At 43.9% G+C, this 18,452-nt stretch overlaps 1 protein-coding gene across 7 annotated transcripts in view; it reads left to right on the top strand.

Moving 5' to 3' along the window:
* ASPH (aspartate beta-hydroxylase) overlaps positions 1–18,452 on the top strand; it is a 224,123-nt gene that overhangs the window by 146,691 nt on the left and 58,980 nt on the right. For all 7 annotated transcript variants that reach the window (XM_045049890.1, XM_023248216.2, XM_045049889.1 and 4 more), the window contains 3 exons: positions 2,236–2,321; positions 9,715–9,801; positions 16,168–16,318. In XM_045049890.1, coding sequence (XP_044905825.1) covers positions 2,236–2,321; positions 9,715–9,801; positions 16,168–16,318 — 324 coding nt within the window. The remainder of the gene's footprint in view (positions 1–2,235; positions 2,322–9,714; positions 9,802–16,167; positions 16,319–18,452) is intronic.

Raw genomic sequence — 18,452 nt, 5'->3', positions numbered from 1 at the left:
CTGGCTCTTGATTTCAGCTCAGGTCGTGATCTCGCAGTTCATGAGATCGAGCCCCAGGTCAGGTCTGCGCTGATGGTGCGGAGCTTGCTTGGGGTTCTCTCTCTCCCTCTCTCTCTCTCTCTGCCCTTCCCCTGCTCATGCTCTCTCTCTCACTCTCTCTCTCAACATAAATAAATAAACATGAAAAAAATTCAAAAAAAAAAAAGAAACTTAACTAGTTAATTTGTAGTTCCATTTGGAAATTAAACTGTTAAAGAAAGCCCAGTACAGGGCTGAAGACTGACCCTGAAGACAGCATCCCAGGGACCAGCAGGGGGCAGGAGCCAGAGAGGAGCTGGGGGGGAAATGCAGAGTCCAGAGAAGCACGAAGAAAACTAGGAAGGCGGACAACACAGAACAAAGTCAAGGAGAGGGATCGTTTCGGGAAGGAGGGAAGAGTCAGCCGTGCCAGGTGCTGAAAGAAGTCAGGAGAAAAAGGAACAAAGGGATTGGCAGAGAAGGTCGTAGGCATTACTGGCTGTCAGATATGGAGCACCTTAGTGTATGCCAGGCTCTGTGCTGTATGTTCGTGTGCAATTTTGACTTAATTCTCAAAAACAATATCCACATTTTACAGATTAGGGAAGTAAGAGCCAGAAAAGTTTTGCTACCAGCTTGGCTTAGGTCACAGAGCACGGAAATCACAGAGTTGGGACTCAGACCCCCTGCCTTCTGACTCTTAACCGCTGAGCTCCCCTTCCTTCCAGAAGACTTGCTTTTGCCCTGTGTTCGTTGGCGAAACCAGAGCACTGTGAGTTGAGGGGCCATGAGTGAGGGGTGAGGAAGAAAGGATGGCAAGTAGACGAGGGTAGCCCGACGTTTGTCCTGGCTGGTGTTGGTTTGCTTTAAGACGATGAAGACTTCAGCATTATTAAGTGACAAGAGATACTTGGAATAGAGCCAGCGAGTGAGGAGACAACTAGAAGGTGCAGAAGGCCGAGGACAGGTGTGTGTGCGCGGAGGGGCGGGATCTTAAAAAGGAGAGCCCCTCCTCCTCTGTGACAGGAGAGAGGCAATTGGATGTGTAGGTTCAGTGTCAGAACATTAGAGAAGTTCTCTTTTGTCCTCATTTCCTCATTCTGTCTCCTCCCCCTATCCCACTACCAACCCCCTTCTCTATCTGGAACATCCCATTTACCCTTCAAGGTCCTGCCCTCGTCACTCTCCTGAGCCCACAGGAGGGACTGCCGTAGGCTTCCAGGGACCATGCGGCCTCCATCCACCCCACAGGCACTGCCAGGTGTGCCCCAGCAGGACTCGTCCCCCTCCTGCTGGATGTGACTTTATGCTAAGTGAGCATGAATCAATTCAGTCTGCATCTAAGACATGGTGCCTTGTCTTGATCTCAGGGTTGTGAGTTCAAGCCTGCATTGGGCTCCACGCTGGGCACAAAGTTTAAAAAAAAATCTTAAAATAGTACAAGTCATATAGGAGAAGGGCCACGAAAGAGAGAGATGCAGGGTGCTGTGGACTCTAAGCCAGAGGGGAAATGACATGAGGGAGGCAGAACTGAGCGCTTATGTGAGTGACACCTGGAGAAGCCTTATGAAGAGTGTAGTTTAGAGCTAATTGTTGCAGGATGAGCGTATTTTCAACTGACAAAGGTAAAAAATGGGCCATTTTACTTAGAGAAAGTAGTATCCGAAATGGCACAGAGCTTATTTGGGGAACACAGGGTGGTCCTGTTTGGCTGAAGTATGGAATATGGCTGGAGTGGTATCCATGATGCAATGGAAGAAGCTTGAGCACTAGACTATGAAATTCTGTTAGCGTTGGCTCCCTTGAGATTTCCCACTGACTTTCCCATTTTTATCTTTATCTGATCAGAAACATTGCAGAAATATTCAAAAGCTATTTTAAGCAGTCTTTTGCACTTAGCCCAAAAGTTGACAATAAGAGTTCATAACTCACACCTCCCATTTTTATTCTGGAAACTAGGCCAGTATCCCTCGTGAGTTTCAGGATGCCAGTACCCACCCAGTCTCCCAGGAACACCTGTGACCGTCGAAGTAAGGGCGGCGGTACCTCCCTTGGCAGCTACTGACGGTGTCGTGCTAGGGATGGGGGTGGGAAGAGGTGAGCCGGGAGTGGGTTTGCTCCTGCAGCTATAGGTTTCTCATTACTTGTAAATCACTATTCTTAATAATTATTTCTAGACAAAAAAAAATACAAAATAAAACCTCTTTTTTCTTTCAGTTAAGAAAAAGAAGCCTAAACTATTAAATAAATTTGATAAGACTATTAAAGCTGAACTTGACGCTGCAGAAAAACTTCGTAAAAGGGTATGTTGATGTTTTTGTCTGGTGGAGAAATGTGCAATGAAGATAAATTCAGGCATTACTCTTGCATTGTTAAAATAATAATAATAATAATAATAATAACAACAACAACAACAATAGAAACAGCCCTTGAATAGAGTGGATTTTTCCCCAAGAACATCAGCATTCCATGTGAAATGAGTCAAGTAGAAGGAAGAATCATGGCTGTATGACCAAACAGAAGTAGAACTAACATTGAGGTCGGCTAACCTGAGGTCAGCCTCCCTCCACCACTTGCTAGTTGTGTGGCTTTGGACAGAACACTTGGCCATTCTGAGCCTCAGTTTCCTTATTTAAAAAAATGAGAACAGTAAGTACTCTTTCTAAAAGTTTTTGATTGGGTAGCATCTCAATGCAAAGAGAAAGTAAGTTAGTCCAGTACTCTTAGGGTAGTTACTGTTAAGTGAAATGACACTGGGTTTAACATTCTTCTCACTTGGGGTTAATCCCATGCACCTGCAGTTTTCAGGGAGACGATTATGTGGTTTGTGTTGTTACCTGTTAATTTGAAATACTACTTGCATTTGTTTCTGGATATTGCGGTTAAAAAAAGAAGTTGACACTAGATTGAAGTTACGTGTTCTCTTAGTCATATTCTTCATCTAATTATCATGTCAAACACTTATAATAATGCATTTAATAACACCTTCACTTAATCATCTACTTGTTTGCCGTGGAAATTGCTCTTTCTCTACTCTGTACATGAATTAGACTTTGCGTAATGATCATTAGTTTTCCTGTAAATGCTTTTTTTATCAAGTAGACATTGGCAGCAAAGATAGGACCGGGGGATTGTAAGTCAATAAGCAACGACAAAAGCACCCAAGTTAGGAACTGAAGTGGGACAAGAATGTGCTTCCCACATGTTTATCGGAACCATACCAGTAAGCACGGAGACTTCTGTAACCAGTATTAGACAAGGTTCCCAAGCCAAGGAGGGCTTACCCTCCTTAGCAGCTGATAAACATGTAGTCACGTCAAAGAATATCGCGGCCAAGTTGTTGTTCACTGCCCTTAAGTTTAACGGCTGGAATGATTTCTGAGTCTGTCTTGTGTGGCTTTTATAAGAGGAAGCCCTCTACTATTTGTAGGAAATTTGCATTTCTTAATAGAAATGAAGTGGAAATCTTCTTTTTCTGTCACTTTCTTTGGCATTCTCCACTTGCTCTTTGCTAAATGCCAGGTGTGAAAACGTGGGGTGTCTATTTCACAGGTGACTTTTGGGATAAAGGACAAAGGAGCAACTTTAGAGAAGGGTTTTTATGTAATTCTAATGAATGGTAAAGAGCTCAGTTACCAAGGGGCAGATACATCAATGGGACATAAAAGTGCTGGAACAGTCCATGGGGTATTCTCTGGTTCTTGCTTATTTGGAGAAATTATCATTCATTCCTCCAGAAGCACCCTGAATTTCTAACAGACTAAATAAAGGAGGAAGAAATAGCTACAGTTCTTGCTTCTGAAATAGCAGGGATCCATATTATTGGCTGCATTATCAACGTAATTTTTTAAGGTTATTTTTATGGCTGATATTTCAAATGATGCGACTGGACGTGCTGGAGTAGCCCATGCTGAGGTATGTCCTAGACGGAGGAGGTCCAGTCTAGCTTTGAGTACTGTGCTACATGAAAGTATGAGGTCACTTTATTTTTCCATCCAAAGTGCATAGATCAGATCATATTTCAATCATCTATTTTTCAAAAGTATTGCTTAAAATACCTCTATTTTTCAGAAGTACGTATTGCTTGAAACTCTTCCTTATCCCTAGAAAAAAAGAATTTGAAGTGCTATACTGAAAGATTCTTTTATTTGCTGGAGTCACTTACTGTTACTGTATTTTAAGTGAAAAAAGAGAGGGAAAATGGAAAACGTAATAAGGCCGGAGTAAGTAAGGCCAGCACATGAAAGCTTACATCCCAGGCTCTAAATGGTGCTTGGGATGAATGAAGTACACTGTAGGCAGAAGACACGGGGAATAGCATCGTCCTGTAAGATTAATGGTGTTCATCAGAGTAGCTGTCCTCTACCAAGTCCGGAGAGAAACGTTCTGCTGTGGATCTTCCTAAAGGGTGCACTGATGGATGGCACAGCTTCCCCCCTAACATCACACCAGCGGATTCTACAACACATCTGTGTGTGTGTGGGGGGGGGGGGTGTCTTAATGTCCTTCAGCATGGCCCATTGGCCTTATGCCAGCACAGCGGGGCCCAAGTACGTGTCTCTCCAATGAACTGGCTTTGGTCCTGGGAGAAAATGTAAGCTATGTTGAAAGAGATGATTTTTAGGCAGTTCTTCACAAGCATTGTATCTTGCTTTTGAGTTTTTAAATAAGAAATGCATAATAGCGTTAGGAGATTCTGGGGAAGGGAAATTCTTTCAGACCAAAAGCAAACACATTTACTTTGTCAGCCCTTAGCAAAGCAACACGGTCTCTGTCTTAAGGGGATCGCAAGGATGCCTAGGTCAAGCCAAATATTCCATTATTTTTATAACCTTGATGACCAACTAAGGGAGTGTCTAGAAGGAACAAAATACTTTAGCAAATTTGTTACGAAGATTGTTATTTCCATTGTTATTTCTGTTTTAAAGCGTAATGGTGCATTTAGCATGATTTTCACAAAAATAGCCTCAACATTTGCAATTTGAGTTACATAATGCATGTGGTAAAGCTAAAAATAGTCCCCCCAAAAGATACCCACGTCCTAATCCCTGGATCTTGTATTTAGAGAAAGGGTCTTTGCAGATATGAGTAAGTTAAGGATCTTGAACTGGGGAGATTATTCTGGGTTATCCAGTTGGGCCCCAAATGCAACCACATGTGTCTTTATAAGAGAGAGGCAGAGGGAAATTGAATACAGACGACATAGGAGACAGAAAGGAGAAGGCAATGTGAAAACCGAAGTAAAGACTGGAGTATGCATCCACAGTCAAGAAAGGCTGTCGGGAGGCAAAGGACAGATTCTCCCCCAGAGCCTCCGGAGGAAACGTGGCTCTAACAACATCTCAATTTCAACCCAGTGAAACTAATTTTGGACTTCTGTTCCCCACAGCACTGAGGAATAAATTTCTGTTGTTTCAGTCATCAAGTTTCTGGTAATTTGTTACAGCAGCTATAGAGAACTAATCCAGATTTTGGTGCTGGACAGTGGGTTGCTCCTGTCGCAGATACTTAAAAATGTGTAAGTGGCTTTGGAGAATTGGGTTAGGAGTAGAGGCTGAAAGAATTTCGAGAGGCACGAGAGCAAAAGCCTGGATTGCCTGAAGCAGACTGTTGGTAGAAATATGCATGCGAAAGCTGCTTCTGGCCAGGGCTCTCAGAGGAAGTGAGGAGCGCCTTAGAGAAAGGTTTATTGATAATCTTTGAGAATGCACATTATCGTTGCAAACAGCATGTTGACAGAGATGTTAAAGGCACTTCTGGCCAGAGCCCAGAAGGAAATGAGGAACAGGTCCCTGAAACTGGAGGAAAGGCAGTCCTTGCTAGAGAGTAGCAGGAAGCTTAACTGAATTACATCTTACTGGCCTGGGCAAAGCAAAACTTGTAAGCGATGACCTTGGATATTTAGCTGAGGAGATTTCCAAGCCAAGTGTTGAGGATGTGGCTTGATTTCTTTTTTTGCTGCTTCTCGTAAAATAAGAGAGGAAAGTGATAATTAAGGAAGAAACCATTAGAGAAAAAAGAGCCAGGACATGACAGTTCGGGGAGATTTCTTAGTCTGTCCAGATTGCAGAAGATGCTACAAGTAGGAAGTTCATTGTTAAGAAAGGGTAGTCTGGAGAGAAGGCCGAGGGCTCCTTTTCCTGAAGAGAGTGGATGTGTGGCTCTTAGATCTACTCAGCCATCCAGCAGAAGCCAGGAATAGAGATGGGATTATCCTGGAGAGGTCTGTGGCCATGACTCTTGTCTAATGGTGTGAATCCCTGTGACATACACAGAAGATCCACAAGGTTTTTGACAATCTTATACCAGGAGGACCACCTCGACCTGAAAGGGACAGAGGACAAACTGAAAGAAGGCTGGCAGAGTCCTGAAATTCTACAGGCAAGAACCAGGCTGATAACACTAACCACCCTTTGGATAGAAAGGAAAGATAACTCCAAGGGCAGAGTCTTGGACCCAGAGGCCAGAGACAAGGGCTCTGAAGCCAGAGCCAAGGACTCAGAAGGCAGGGCCTCAAGCTCCAAACCTTCAGACCTAAGAATTTACCTGCCTGCATTTTGAAGCTACTTGGAATCAGTGATTCCTTTCCTCTCTTCTTCTATCTTCCACCTCCTATTCCTCCCCTTCCTTCCTTCCTTCCTTCCTTCCTTCCTTCCTTCTTTCCCTCCTTCCTTCCTCCCCCTCCATTCTTTCCTTCCTTCTCTCCTTCCTTCCCCCCTGTCTCCCTCTCTCCTTCCTTCCTTCCTTCCTTCCTTCCTTCCTTCCTTCCTTCCTTCCTTCCTTCCTTCCTCCTTTCCTTCCTTCCCTCCTTCCTTCCTTCTCTCCCTGCCTCCCTCCTTTCCTTCTTCCCTTCCTTCCTCCTTCCTTCCTTCCCCCCTCTCTCCCTCCTTTCCTTCCTTCCTTCCTCCCTTCCCTTCTTCCTCCTTTCTTCCTTCCTCCTTCCTCCCTCCCTTCCTCCCCTCCCTCCCTTTCTTCTTCCTTCCTTCCTTCCTTCCTTCCTTCCTTCCTTCCTTCCTTCCCTCCTTCCTTCCTCCCCCCCTCCCTTCTTTCCTTTCTTCCCTCCTTCCTTTCTTCCCCCCCTCTCCCTCTCTCCCTCCCTCCTTTCCTTCCTTGCTTCCTCCCTTCCCTCCTTCCTTCCTCCTTTCATTCCTTCCCTCCTTCCTTCTCTCCCTCCCTCCTTTCCTTCTTTCCTTCTTCCCTTCCTTCCTCCTTCCTTCCTTCCCCCCTCCCTCCCTCCCTCCTTTCCTTCCTTCCCTCCTTCCTTCCTTCCTTCCCCCCTCCCTCCCTCCTTTCCTTCCTTGCTTCCTCCCTTCCCTTCTTCCTCCTTTCTTCCTTCCTCCTTCCTCCCTCCCTTCCTTCCTCCCCTCCCTCCCTTTCTTTCTCCTTCCTTCCTTCCTCCCTCCCTCCCTCCCTCCCTCCTTTCCTTCCTTCCTTCCTTCCTTCCTTCCTTCCTTCCTTCCTTCCTTTTATTTCTCCTTATTCTTCTTCTTATAATAATAATAATAATAAATAATAACACAGGGCAGTTACAAGAAAGTCACACAGAAAAAGATATTTAACATGAATCCTTCATCCCTTAAAAGTGGGTGGGGGGAGGGATGAGGATTTTTAGGGTGGTGAAACTCGTCTGTATAATACTATAATGGTGGATACAGTCCGTATACATTTGTCCAAACGCACAGAATATACAACAGAATATACAATATGAACCCTAAGATAAACTACAGACTTTGGGCGATTTCGATATGGCAGGTTCATCAATTGTAACAAATGTACCACTGTGGTGCAGGATGTTAATCATGGGGGAGGTAGCAGGTATATGAGAAACCTATACTTTCTCTCAATTGTGCCATGAGTCTAAAACTGCTCTTAAGAAATAAAATCTTTAAAGAAATTAATACCATGAGAGGGCAGCATATTTTAAAAAGCTATACAGACTTTTCTGACACTAAATGTGATGTGGAGTCTGTGGTCCCGGCCCGATTGATCTCTACAGCCAAGTCCCCGTTGTCAGCATGAACCTGCGTCTCGGGTCTGAGGCCTCCCTGGGCTGGGCCCCGGTATCTTGTGCTGCACACACATCCCCCACACAGCACATGCTCCGTGCAGTGTCTGCCAGAGCTTCGTCACTGTTAGGAGAGTTAACCGAAACAGCACCCCCACAGCCGAGCCGAGTACCCTCATCTCCATTTTACAGGCCAGGCACCTGAGGCAGAGTCGTAAGTAACTTGCCATACGTCATGCGCCTTCCAAGTGGTGGAGAGCAGACTCCCATCAGTCGGTCTGGCTCCGGAACCGGCCCTCGTAGCCGCTCCACTGTGCATGTATTTCCCACCGGCCCCTCAGCACCACTTACGGGCACGTGAGAGGAAGTGAAAACCTCTTTCTTCGAGAACGTCTGCCTAGAGAACTGATCTTACGTACCTTTAATATGAACACTGCCCGACCTTTCTCTAGTCAAGTCTGTCCGAAGTGGGTGTAAATAACAGCGGGGTAGGAGGTGCCGTTTGCTGTGCACAGCCACGTTGGAGAGGTACACTTTGTTGTGTGAAAACTCACTCGGTGAACGTCAAAACATACAAACCACAGCACCCTTCCGTTTAGATGAGGAATGAGTGGGTTTACCAGTGTATAGGGAGCTGAAGTGCCTCCCAAAGTTCATCTCAAAAAATCTGTCTCTATCCCATGGCTCCCAACATCCTCGACCTGCATCCGTCCATTGGAAACCAGGAGACGTGTGTTACCCCCTGGAATGGCCGTGGATGGAGTGTGGTGGGGGGAGGGTTCCTCACCCTCTATTCCTTTTCCTGTGGTGGTGGTCAGAGACTTATCACAGGTGCTTGGGCCATCTTCTTAAGGGCCCACATGCGCTCCGGGGAGGGGTCACATGACCCACAGTCAGTGAGTTTTCCCAGTCAAAACCCTCAAAATTGATTGGAGAGGAGCCAAATCAATCCTGATGTCCAGTGGGTGACAGGTACCATGCCAGGTGGCCTTCTCAACCTGCAGGCCTCACCCCCGCCCCAACAGGTGCTTCAGACTTCTCCTTGCAGACCCCAGGACATTCCAGCTGCCAGCAGTATTCTTCCCCCAACTTAAAACCTAAATATTGTCTTCAAGAGCATAGTCAGGGATTTTGTAGTGGTTGGTGACAGATGGTAGCTACAGTTGTGCTGAGCGTAGCGTAACGTAGAGTTGTTGAATCACTGTGTTGTACATCTGAAGCCAATGGCAGACTGGGTGTCAACTATGCTTCTGTTGAAAAGAAAATGAAGAACTAATGCCCACAGGAACTGTGCATCTAAAGGGAAGGTGCAACTTTTTAAACAAAGACTTATAGTACATCATTTGCCAGGTTTCTGTTTTTAAAAGAAGTAAAGTGCATTTATGTTCATTTTTACTTGTACGGTTGCCATACTTGTTAATGTTTTAAAAATCTTTGGTAAAACTGTCTTTAGACTCAAAACGGAGTCCAGGCAGTTTTGACAACATTAGCTGGTGAATATTAAAAAAAAAACATATTGGGTGACTCAGTCGGTAGAGCATCTGACCCTTGATCTCAGGGTCATGAGTTCAAGCCCCACACTGCGCGTGGAGCCTACTTAAAACACACACACACACACACACACACACACATACTGAATAACATTATGCATCTGAACTTGCCGTCTTTACGTAACTGCCTCTTCCTAACAGGGAAAAATTGAGGAAGCATTGAGTGCATTCCAAGAACTGGTTCGCAAATACCCTCAGAGTCCACGGGCGAGATACGGAAAGGCACAGGTATTCGAAAACCCTCCTCTGTAGAAAATGTTTTTGGTGTTTGTATTCTGTGTCATTCTTTCACTGCCCACTATTTTGCACTTCTCTTTTCTCTTGTAACTTATGTATAGAATCCATTTCTCATGCATGTGTGTAAAGTCAAGCAAAAAATACTGTTGTAAAGGAGACAATTAACTTGCTATTGTGGCCTGGTGAATCCAACAACATTTTCCTGTCCTCCCTCCATCGGACTTCTCTCTGGTTTTCAAAAGAAGATCAAGAAGAATGCTATTGTCCTCGATTTCCCGTCACTGTCGTGCCCCATTCCTCAAAGTGCTCACTGAAGGCTCCTCGGAGCTTTAAGAACCTGTTTTGTAACTAGAGGCTGCAAGTGTGCTTAGGAAAGACGTGAAAATATAAAGTGGAATGTACTTTGTTTTCGCTGTGGTTTCTTTCCGCTGACTCCTTTGTCACCAGCTCCCTTCTCCCTACCTACCTCCATTCCCTCGTCTCTTTCTTCTCTGACTTTCCCCATCTTCCAGCTCTTTGTTTTGTGAAGCGTGTCCACATTCATCTGTAATTGCATATACCCACCAGATCTCACATGCTCTTTTTAGACCCTGGGATTATCATAATGAACACTCTAGAGGTCTCTGTCCTTGTGGATCTTGTATTCCCGTGGAAGGTATTTTGAAGGCTACCTAGTCACAAATTGCTTAGAGAAAGCCCACTCTATGCCAGGCCCTGTTCTAGGCCCTGCAGATGAACCCCTCGGCAAAACATACAGAGTTGTCATTGTGATGGCGAAGCCTGGGACAAGATAAGATATAATGCTTGTTAGTGGTAAGGGCTAAGGAAAACCTAAACAACAACAACAACAACAAAAACCCCCCAAAACCGCACAGCATACGATGTGGGAGGGAGTTGATATGTTGGATAGGGTGTCAGGGAAAAGTCTACCCGGGAGGTGACAGTTGAGCAAGGCCATGAGTAAATATATAAATAAACATATATTTAAGCATATTATAAGGCACTAAGCATAACTATATTAGATCATCTTATATAATACATATCATAAAGAAAAGAAAAGCATACCTATTAAGATTTTTTGGCTGCAGGTGGTGTGATTTGAGGACGACAGGGCAGATAGCACTTTAGATAAGTTGATCAGAAAAGGCCACTCTAGCAAGGTGGCGAGTGGCTGAAATGTGACGAGGTTACTGAGGGAGCTGTGCAGGCCGAGGGAACAGCTAGGCCAAAGGCTGTGATACAGGGAAGCGATGTTGGCAGAACAAGCTCCAGGACGGCAGGAAGGGCAAGCTGAGAGACGGTGAGGCGGCACAGGTGAGGCCGGGGCCTCACGGATGGTATTTTCCGTGCCCCAGCTCTATGCGTGGACTTGGGCATCTTGTTTTTTCGTAAAGATTGTTTTGGTTCCCGGTTGGGGAATAGATTAAGGGAACAAAAGTAGGAGCAAGAAGCATAGGACAGTATTCCAGGTATACTCAAGGGACAGTGGCGTGGAGATAGGGAAATGGCTGGGGAGGGCTTAATGTTGGCTTAGGTGTACAGGTCAGAGGGAGACAGGACTTGAGTCCTGGATTTTTGGTTCAGCCAGGTGAGGAAAGAGAGTGCTGGTTACTCACAGGGAAAACTGGGAGAGGAACAGATTGGGGAGGTAGGAATGAAGTCAAGAATTCACTTTTCATCCTGTAATCTTTGTGATGCCTGTCGGACATTCAACTGGACGTGGCAAGGAGACATTGAATTTATGATGTCTGGAGTTCAGAATAAAAGCCAGGGCTGATACACAATGTGTCGAGCAGCAAAACTCCCACAGTCCCGCCTGGTGGGATGAGATTCTCAGCCCTACTGGGACACAATACCAAAACTTTCCAGACCAAGGAGAACCTGACATCACCCCTTTGGAGGGGGTCAGTGCCTTGACTTGTATATGGCACTCACATGGAAACTGACACATCTGTGGATAAAACAAACAGGTTTTGCTTTGAACTAAAGGCGGCCACCATTTGAGACCCAGGTGCTCAAATTCTTATCTTTCTATTAAGCACTCACTTATTAAATTTTAATAAATTAAGTTTGTGAAAAATTAATGCAAAGAAGTTCCCCCTGTCCACGGTACAGACCAGGGGTAGTAGACAGCAATTATATCATTTTCGTAAATTAATTTGGTCAGTCATCCTCCAAAATTGCTAAATTCATTGGTGTTAAGCAAGACAGAATGTGTTCATTACCAAAAGATGATGCCTGTTCAAATAAGTGATGGGCTTTGTTACCAGTATTGACAGTCATTTGATTAAGAAAGCATATTAACTAGAGAGAATAATGATGGATACACATGGTAATTTAATTGTGGCAAAAATTCTTTGTTTAGAATTTTTCTTTTTACGTGACGGTGATTGTGGGTGCCAGAGTCTAAATAAACTCAGTACTTTCACACATGTGATTGTTGGATTCGTATCTTTATTTAACAGTAGGAATTTGAGATTTTGGCCTCAGGCGATAATTTTTTGTCCCTAAACTATTCTGCTACAAGGTGTTATTGATACTAATGTTAATATGGTGTTAAGCAAAACTTAGGCATGGTAAATTAAATTTTAATCGAGTAATTTAAAAGAAATTTTAAATGCCTAGGAGTTTTAAAAATAAGAATTTGAAAGAGGATGGATTCCATAGGGAGGAATAAATGATGAATTTTTCATTCTTTGTTAGCAAATTAAACAATTTTGTGGGAATATCCCAACAATTTTTTTTTAATTCAGCAACGTTAAGTACAAACTATAATATCCATCATTTCTGAAGCAGCACTGATACTATGTTATTCTTTGGATCACCATGAAAATCAATTTTGACCAAGTTCCCTGAACATCAGTACAAAATGTTAAATTATAAATTCAGTTCACTTTATTATCTTACACAAGCCATTAATGCCTCTGAGGCAGAAAATGACATGTTTCCTAGGAAGTTTGGATGGTTGAATTATTTCAAGTCAACAAAAGGCTTTGTGATGTTAACATCCTAGAACAAATGTTCTGTACCTGCCCAAACCATTTTACGTACAGATGCTAAGCTGATAGCAATAAATCTGTACAATTTTGATTTTCAAAGCAGTCTATTAGTTTCATTCAAGAGATTTTAAGAAGTATATGCCATTTTAATACTGATATTTTCCCAATTCTGGAAGTTGTAAGAAGTTTTTACCTCATTAAAATGAAGGAACTTGGGATAGGCGGAGGAGAGGGAACAAGGTATATAAACTTTATCATCTTTCTGTCTTTTCAGATTGAGTTTTAGTTAGATATTTATTTCAATTTCTCTAAAGAAGGATTATCTTGGTAGACATTTCTCCTTCCGCCAACCTCGAAGAGACCCTCCGGATCCAGGATCTGTTTGGTAGCTTGAAGAGACTGAGCTGCATGGTCTCAAAAGGGCTCTCTCAGCTCCAGGACTCTGTCATTCTGGAAGTTATCTATGAATAATCATGTTTTGGGGAGTTAACTCACCATAGCCAAACTCAGAGGAAACTGATGCCTAAACAGAAAAGCCAGTATGTGAATATACCGAAGGCCATAGGGGCAGGATGACCAGTGTGGGTCATTGACATTGGACTTGCTCACCTGGTAGATAAGTCTATAATGGAGACAGACCACTTACAGATATGAACGGGTAGATAGCAGTATATTCTGAAGCTCTTTCTATCAATTTAGGATGAACTGCCCCTTTTTCATCGGGAAATTTTCATCTAGAAAAATCATAAATCTGTCCACTTCTCTCTCTCTCTCTCTACTGCTTCAGTTCTAGTCCTCATCATCTTGGGACACTTACCTAATCAGTACACAGAACAAGTTATTCTTTGATGTGATATTTTCTGAAAAGTTCTCCACAGATATTTCATCAATTTGTGCCGATTCTTACTAGTTCTGGTTTGGAACAGGGGAGGGTGGGCCGTTTTCTTATCACGCCCTCAAATGATGGAGTTGTGCTTCATTTTGGTTCTTCAGACACCTATATATTGACTGCAGCCCACACTTTATTTAGAAAAGGTAAACATGTTAAATAGGATATTCTGAGAAAACCCTTTATACGCCACTTTTAGCCTCTAACTGGTATCATTTTTCCTCCAATGGTAATCTTTGAATTATAGTGTACTAAATCTGATGGGATTTTAACTACCATTTTACACATTCTCCTCTTTATCCCTCTCATATTTCATTCCCCACTCTCAATCTCCAGCGAAGACTCTTGCTTATTTCACTAAGAAAATGGAAGTATCCAAAGAGAACTTCTGCATGATCCCACTACAGCACTAACAGCCTCCCTTCCCCTCCTGCCATATGCTCCGCCTTCTCTCCTGTTCGCATGGATGAATTGTTCTGGTCCCCTTTCCCAGCCTCTGCACCTGCTGAAGGACATCATTCTGATTTTTGCATTTCCTGCATCATCACACTTTCCCTCTCTACCAACTCTTTTGCATCAGCTTAGAAACATGCTGTAATATTTGCCATTATTAAAAAAAAAATCTCTCCCTGGTCTCCACATTCCTCTCCACTTACTAGCCCATTTCTCTGCTTCCCTGTAAGGGTTGTGTGCACCTCCTTCCCTCCTGGTTTCCTCTGATCCTGCTCCATTCTGTTACGGGTCCCCAGTTGTCCCATAAAAAATGCTTTTACCAGGCTCATCAGAAGTGCCACAGTGCCCAATCCAGCATCATGACCAAGATGCCCAAGCTGATGGCCACTTCGAACATGATTGATCGCTCCCTCTTGTTACCTTGTATCCCTTTGTCACTTCTTTGTTGTTATTTTCTCCTTACCTTTCTTTCTCTGTGCTTTTTGCTGGTCCTCCCTGTCTTTCCAACCTCTCTCCTGAACCCCAGACTCCTATATGTACCTTTCTATCCAGTATCTCCACTTGGGTGTCTAATCAGTGTTGAGTTCAATAGGTCCAAAACAGAACTCCTGATTCCGAATGCCTACCAACTTGTTCCTGCCCTCTCCTCCCGTTTTCAGAGGACGGCAGTTCTGTCTGGTAATCGCTCCAGCCAACACCCTGGAGTTCATCCTTGACTTCTCTCCCTCCCTTTCTGCCGCATTCAGACCATCTGCACATCTTTTGGCTCTGACCTTCAAAACGTATCTGTAATCCAGCTATCTCCTACCACCTTCATCCAAACCGTCATCATCGCTCCTTGTCTGGGTTCCTACTGGAGCATCCTCACTGGCCTCTGTGCTTCTCTGCCACTCTTTCGGTCTGTTCTCCATACCACTGCCAGTGTGGTCCTTTCGCTCATGTCAAAAACCCCTGTTGTGGGGGCGCCTAGGTGGCCCAGTTGGTTAAGCGTCCAACTCTTGATTGCGGCTCAGGTCATGATCTCACAGTTCGTGAGATCAAGTCCTGCATTGGGCTGTGCTGACAGGGTGGAGCCTGGCTTGAGATTGATTCTCTCTCTCTCTCTCTCTCTCTACCTCTCCCGCTGTTCATGTGTGCATGCTCTCTCTCTCTCTCTCTTAAAATAAATAAACATTAAAAAAAAAAAAAACCTGGTGCCTTTCCATCTCACATGGAGGTACCGTAGTGGAATTGGCAATAGCTTGCCAGGTATTGCCTGGCAATTTTCTTCGCTGCCTGACCATCACCCTTCCACTAGTCTCCTCCTTGCCCCGCGCCTGCACCCGCCTTTCCTCTACCCGTCACTTCTCCCTCGGGGCCTTGCTTTTGCTGTTTTCTCTGCCTTGGAATGTTCTTCCTCCGGATATCCTCATGCCTCACTCCCTCACTTCTGTCAGGCCATCCCTGCTCACCCTGCCTAAACTAACTTCTCCCAACCACACCGGGGCCAGCACTCCTGAGCCGGCTGCATTTTTGACCCACGGCATTTATGGCTGCCAGGCACATGGTACTTTGATTTGTGTGTTGTCTTTTTCTTTGTAATGAAGCAGAATGAGAAAAGGGCTTTGTGTCGTTTATTTTGCCCGCCAAGTGGCTCTCGGGTAATAGCTGTTGAATGAATGGGTGAACACACAAACTACTGAGAGAATAGGAAGTACGGACTGGAGCTCTGTCTGTGTAATGTTAATATATAACATGATACAGATCTCCATCAGCCCAGCATATATTAATTCCTCTTGCTTTTATGGCATTTTTCCTCCTCTGCAGCTTGATAGCTAACCGGTCTTCGTGTTACTTAGATAGCATGTTGTCTTGCTTTTTTTGGTTTGCTTTTGAATCACTTGAAAAGGAGAAAATTTTAATGTGCCTCAGATTGCTTTTGATGCATGTCCAGAAATTAAGTTTGCGTGCATATTTTGGGTGATTACAAATATATCTTGTCATGGAACATTTATCCAGTGTGGGGACTTCCTCTAGTGTGAAGACGATCTGGCCGAGAAAAGAAGGAGCAATGAGGTGCTTCGTGGGGCCATCGAAACCTACCAGGAGGTGGCCAGTCTGCCCGATGTCCCCACAGACTTGCTGAAGCTGACCTTGAAGCGGCGCTCAGACCGACAGCAATTTCTGGGTAAGATGGAGTAAGAGTTAATTCAACAGCAAATGCCATGCTGTATATTCTTAGAAGAGTGTAGTTACCTGGAAGGGAACCTGACTTTCATAACTGATTTCGCGTAATTTACCTGAAAGTGTCCCAGACGGAAATGGCAGTCCTAACCTTAATACTTAGAAAGATGCAGACAGTATTTTACCACCTTTTCCCCACCCCCACCCCCCACCCCCCACCCCATTTTAAAGCTAGGCAGATGGGATGCTCGGAGGTTGGATAATTTGCCTAAAGAATCATAGCTAATAAACTAATAGGTCTGGAATCAAAAACTTCCTGCGATGCCAGACTCTTTTCTCTCTTAACCATAACAAATTGATTCCTGGAGGTTGAAGGTATAAGTGCAACAGTTTTTATAGAGGGAATATTAGGAGTTCCAAGCACTAAAAATTTTGCCTGCAAAGTTTGACTCCATCCCAAGGAAAATGATAGGAAAAAAAAAAAAACTTCTTAAAACCACTAGGTAAATTTGCAAATGCTTTGAAAAGAGCAGCATAAAGCATCCTCTCTGACCCAGGTTCCCATGCCAAAGGCAGATAAGACTAGCTCTAACCTAACTTCATTATAACCAGCCTTGTGATTCTCTCGCACCTAACTTGTCATCAGTAAACCAGATGGAGGAATCTAGGCCAAGTGTAACTGCTCAGGTGGGTGCTAGTGGCTGGGTAAGTTACATGAATAATTACTGATGTCACTAGGAGAGGCTCATATAAGTAATATTGGAAGCCAGCTGACCCTGTTATCAGATAGGAACAGAACCCAAGTTATGATTAGAAACTAGAAGGCCCATTAGACTTCTATTCAGAAGAGCCAGTCCAGAAGAAGAAAAGCATATGGCACCCACACAGGATGGAAAAGGCAAGGGTGCCACTCACTGGAGGCACTTGCCTTAGGCATACAATCAGTATTACTGAGTGTTTTTCTTGCCTCAGTCTCCAATATGGCTCTGTTAGGCACTATTCACTTAGTCTGCCCTGAAAATGTTGATATTTCTTTCATTGTGGATTTTTTTAGAAAGAATGCATAAAAGTATCGCTCATCTTGATTACTGAATTTTTGGCAGCCTCTTCAACTTTGCTTTGAGTATCTCACTTGCCTCACCTTGTTTCTGGCCCAGTGGAAAAAGACTGACTATAAATAAATCTAACCCCCTTCTGCAGCCATCCTTCAATACTTGAATATAGTCTTTTTCCCCAAATGAGAATAAGGCAAGTTCATGAGAGGAGGCTCTGTGAGGAGAGGATTATAGGGAGAAGATGTTGTTGAAGGTGACAAGGTGGTGAAGTTTACTCACAGTAGAACACAGTTGGGTGATGCAGCGTGGAAGGAACAGAGATAGTAGCCAAAGGGATTTTCCATCTGGGCCTTTGCAGTGGTTAACGGGAACTGTCGGACCAGAAGAAACATACGAATCTAAATTGGGCAGGTAGGGAGGAAGGGAAGAGTGGAGTCAGATTTGTTAGTGAGGGAATGAATAGCTCAGCAAATCCATTCAAGATTGGCCAGTAGAGGGGGAAGGCCATGGGATAAACTGGTGATGTTTTAGGCCGAACAGGTTAACTGTTAGCAGGACGTACAACTGCATTAGCCTGATATCCCATCATACTCTTGGCTAATACTTCGTTTGTGGGCAACTGAGCCCTTTAGGGAATTAATTTTGTCATGTATACTAGCCATATTTTGCACATTTTCCCATATTCAGTTTATTTCTGTGTGGAGGAGTAGTGACAGTTGGCCCCAGAAATTTTAAATTTCCATCCGATAGCCTTAAAAATCGACCAGAACTAGGGTTTTCATGATTCCTGTTGTGCATAGTATCCTATCGTCCACCAGAGGGTCCCATAATACCAGATGATGTCTCCTTCGCTCCATGACTAGGTTATTCGTTACCTAGAGATGAGGACAGTCTTATTTGGAAACAGCTACAGAGGTGTACCTCAGTGCCTTTTCAAGTTCCATACGAGGTGCTAGACTCGAAATCTGTTAGACTTTTTATTCGTTCTCTATTCATAATCTTGAAGTTAGTCATGATAAACCAAAGATACACCAGTGAGACATTTTTTTACAAGGAATTGATAAAACTTTTCAAAGAGGAAAT

This window comes from Felis catus, chromosome F2, assembly GCF_018350175.1.
Source record: "Felis catus isolate Fca126 chromosome F2, F.catus_Fca126_mat1.0, whole genome shotgun sequence".
Lineage (NCBI taxonomy): Eukaryota > Metazoa > Chordata > Mammalia > Carnivora > Felidae > Felis > Felis catus.
This window is presented reverse-complemented; position numbering and strand designations above follow the sequence as displayed.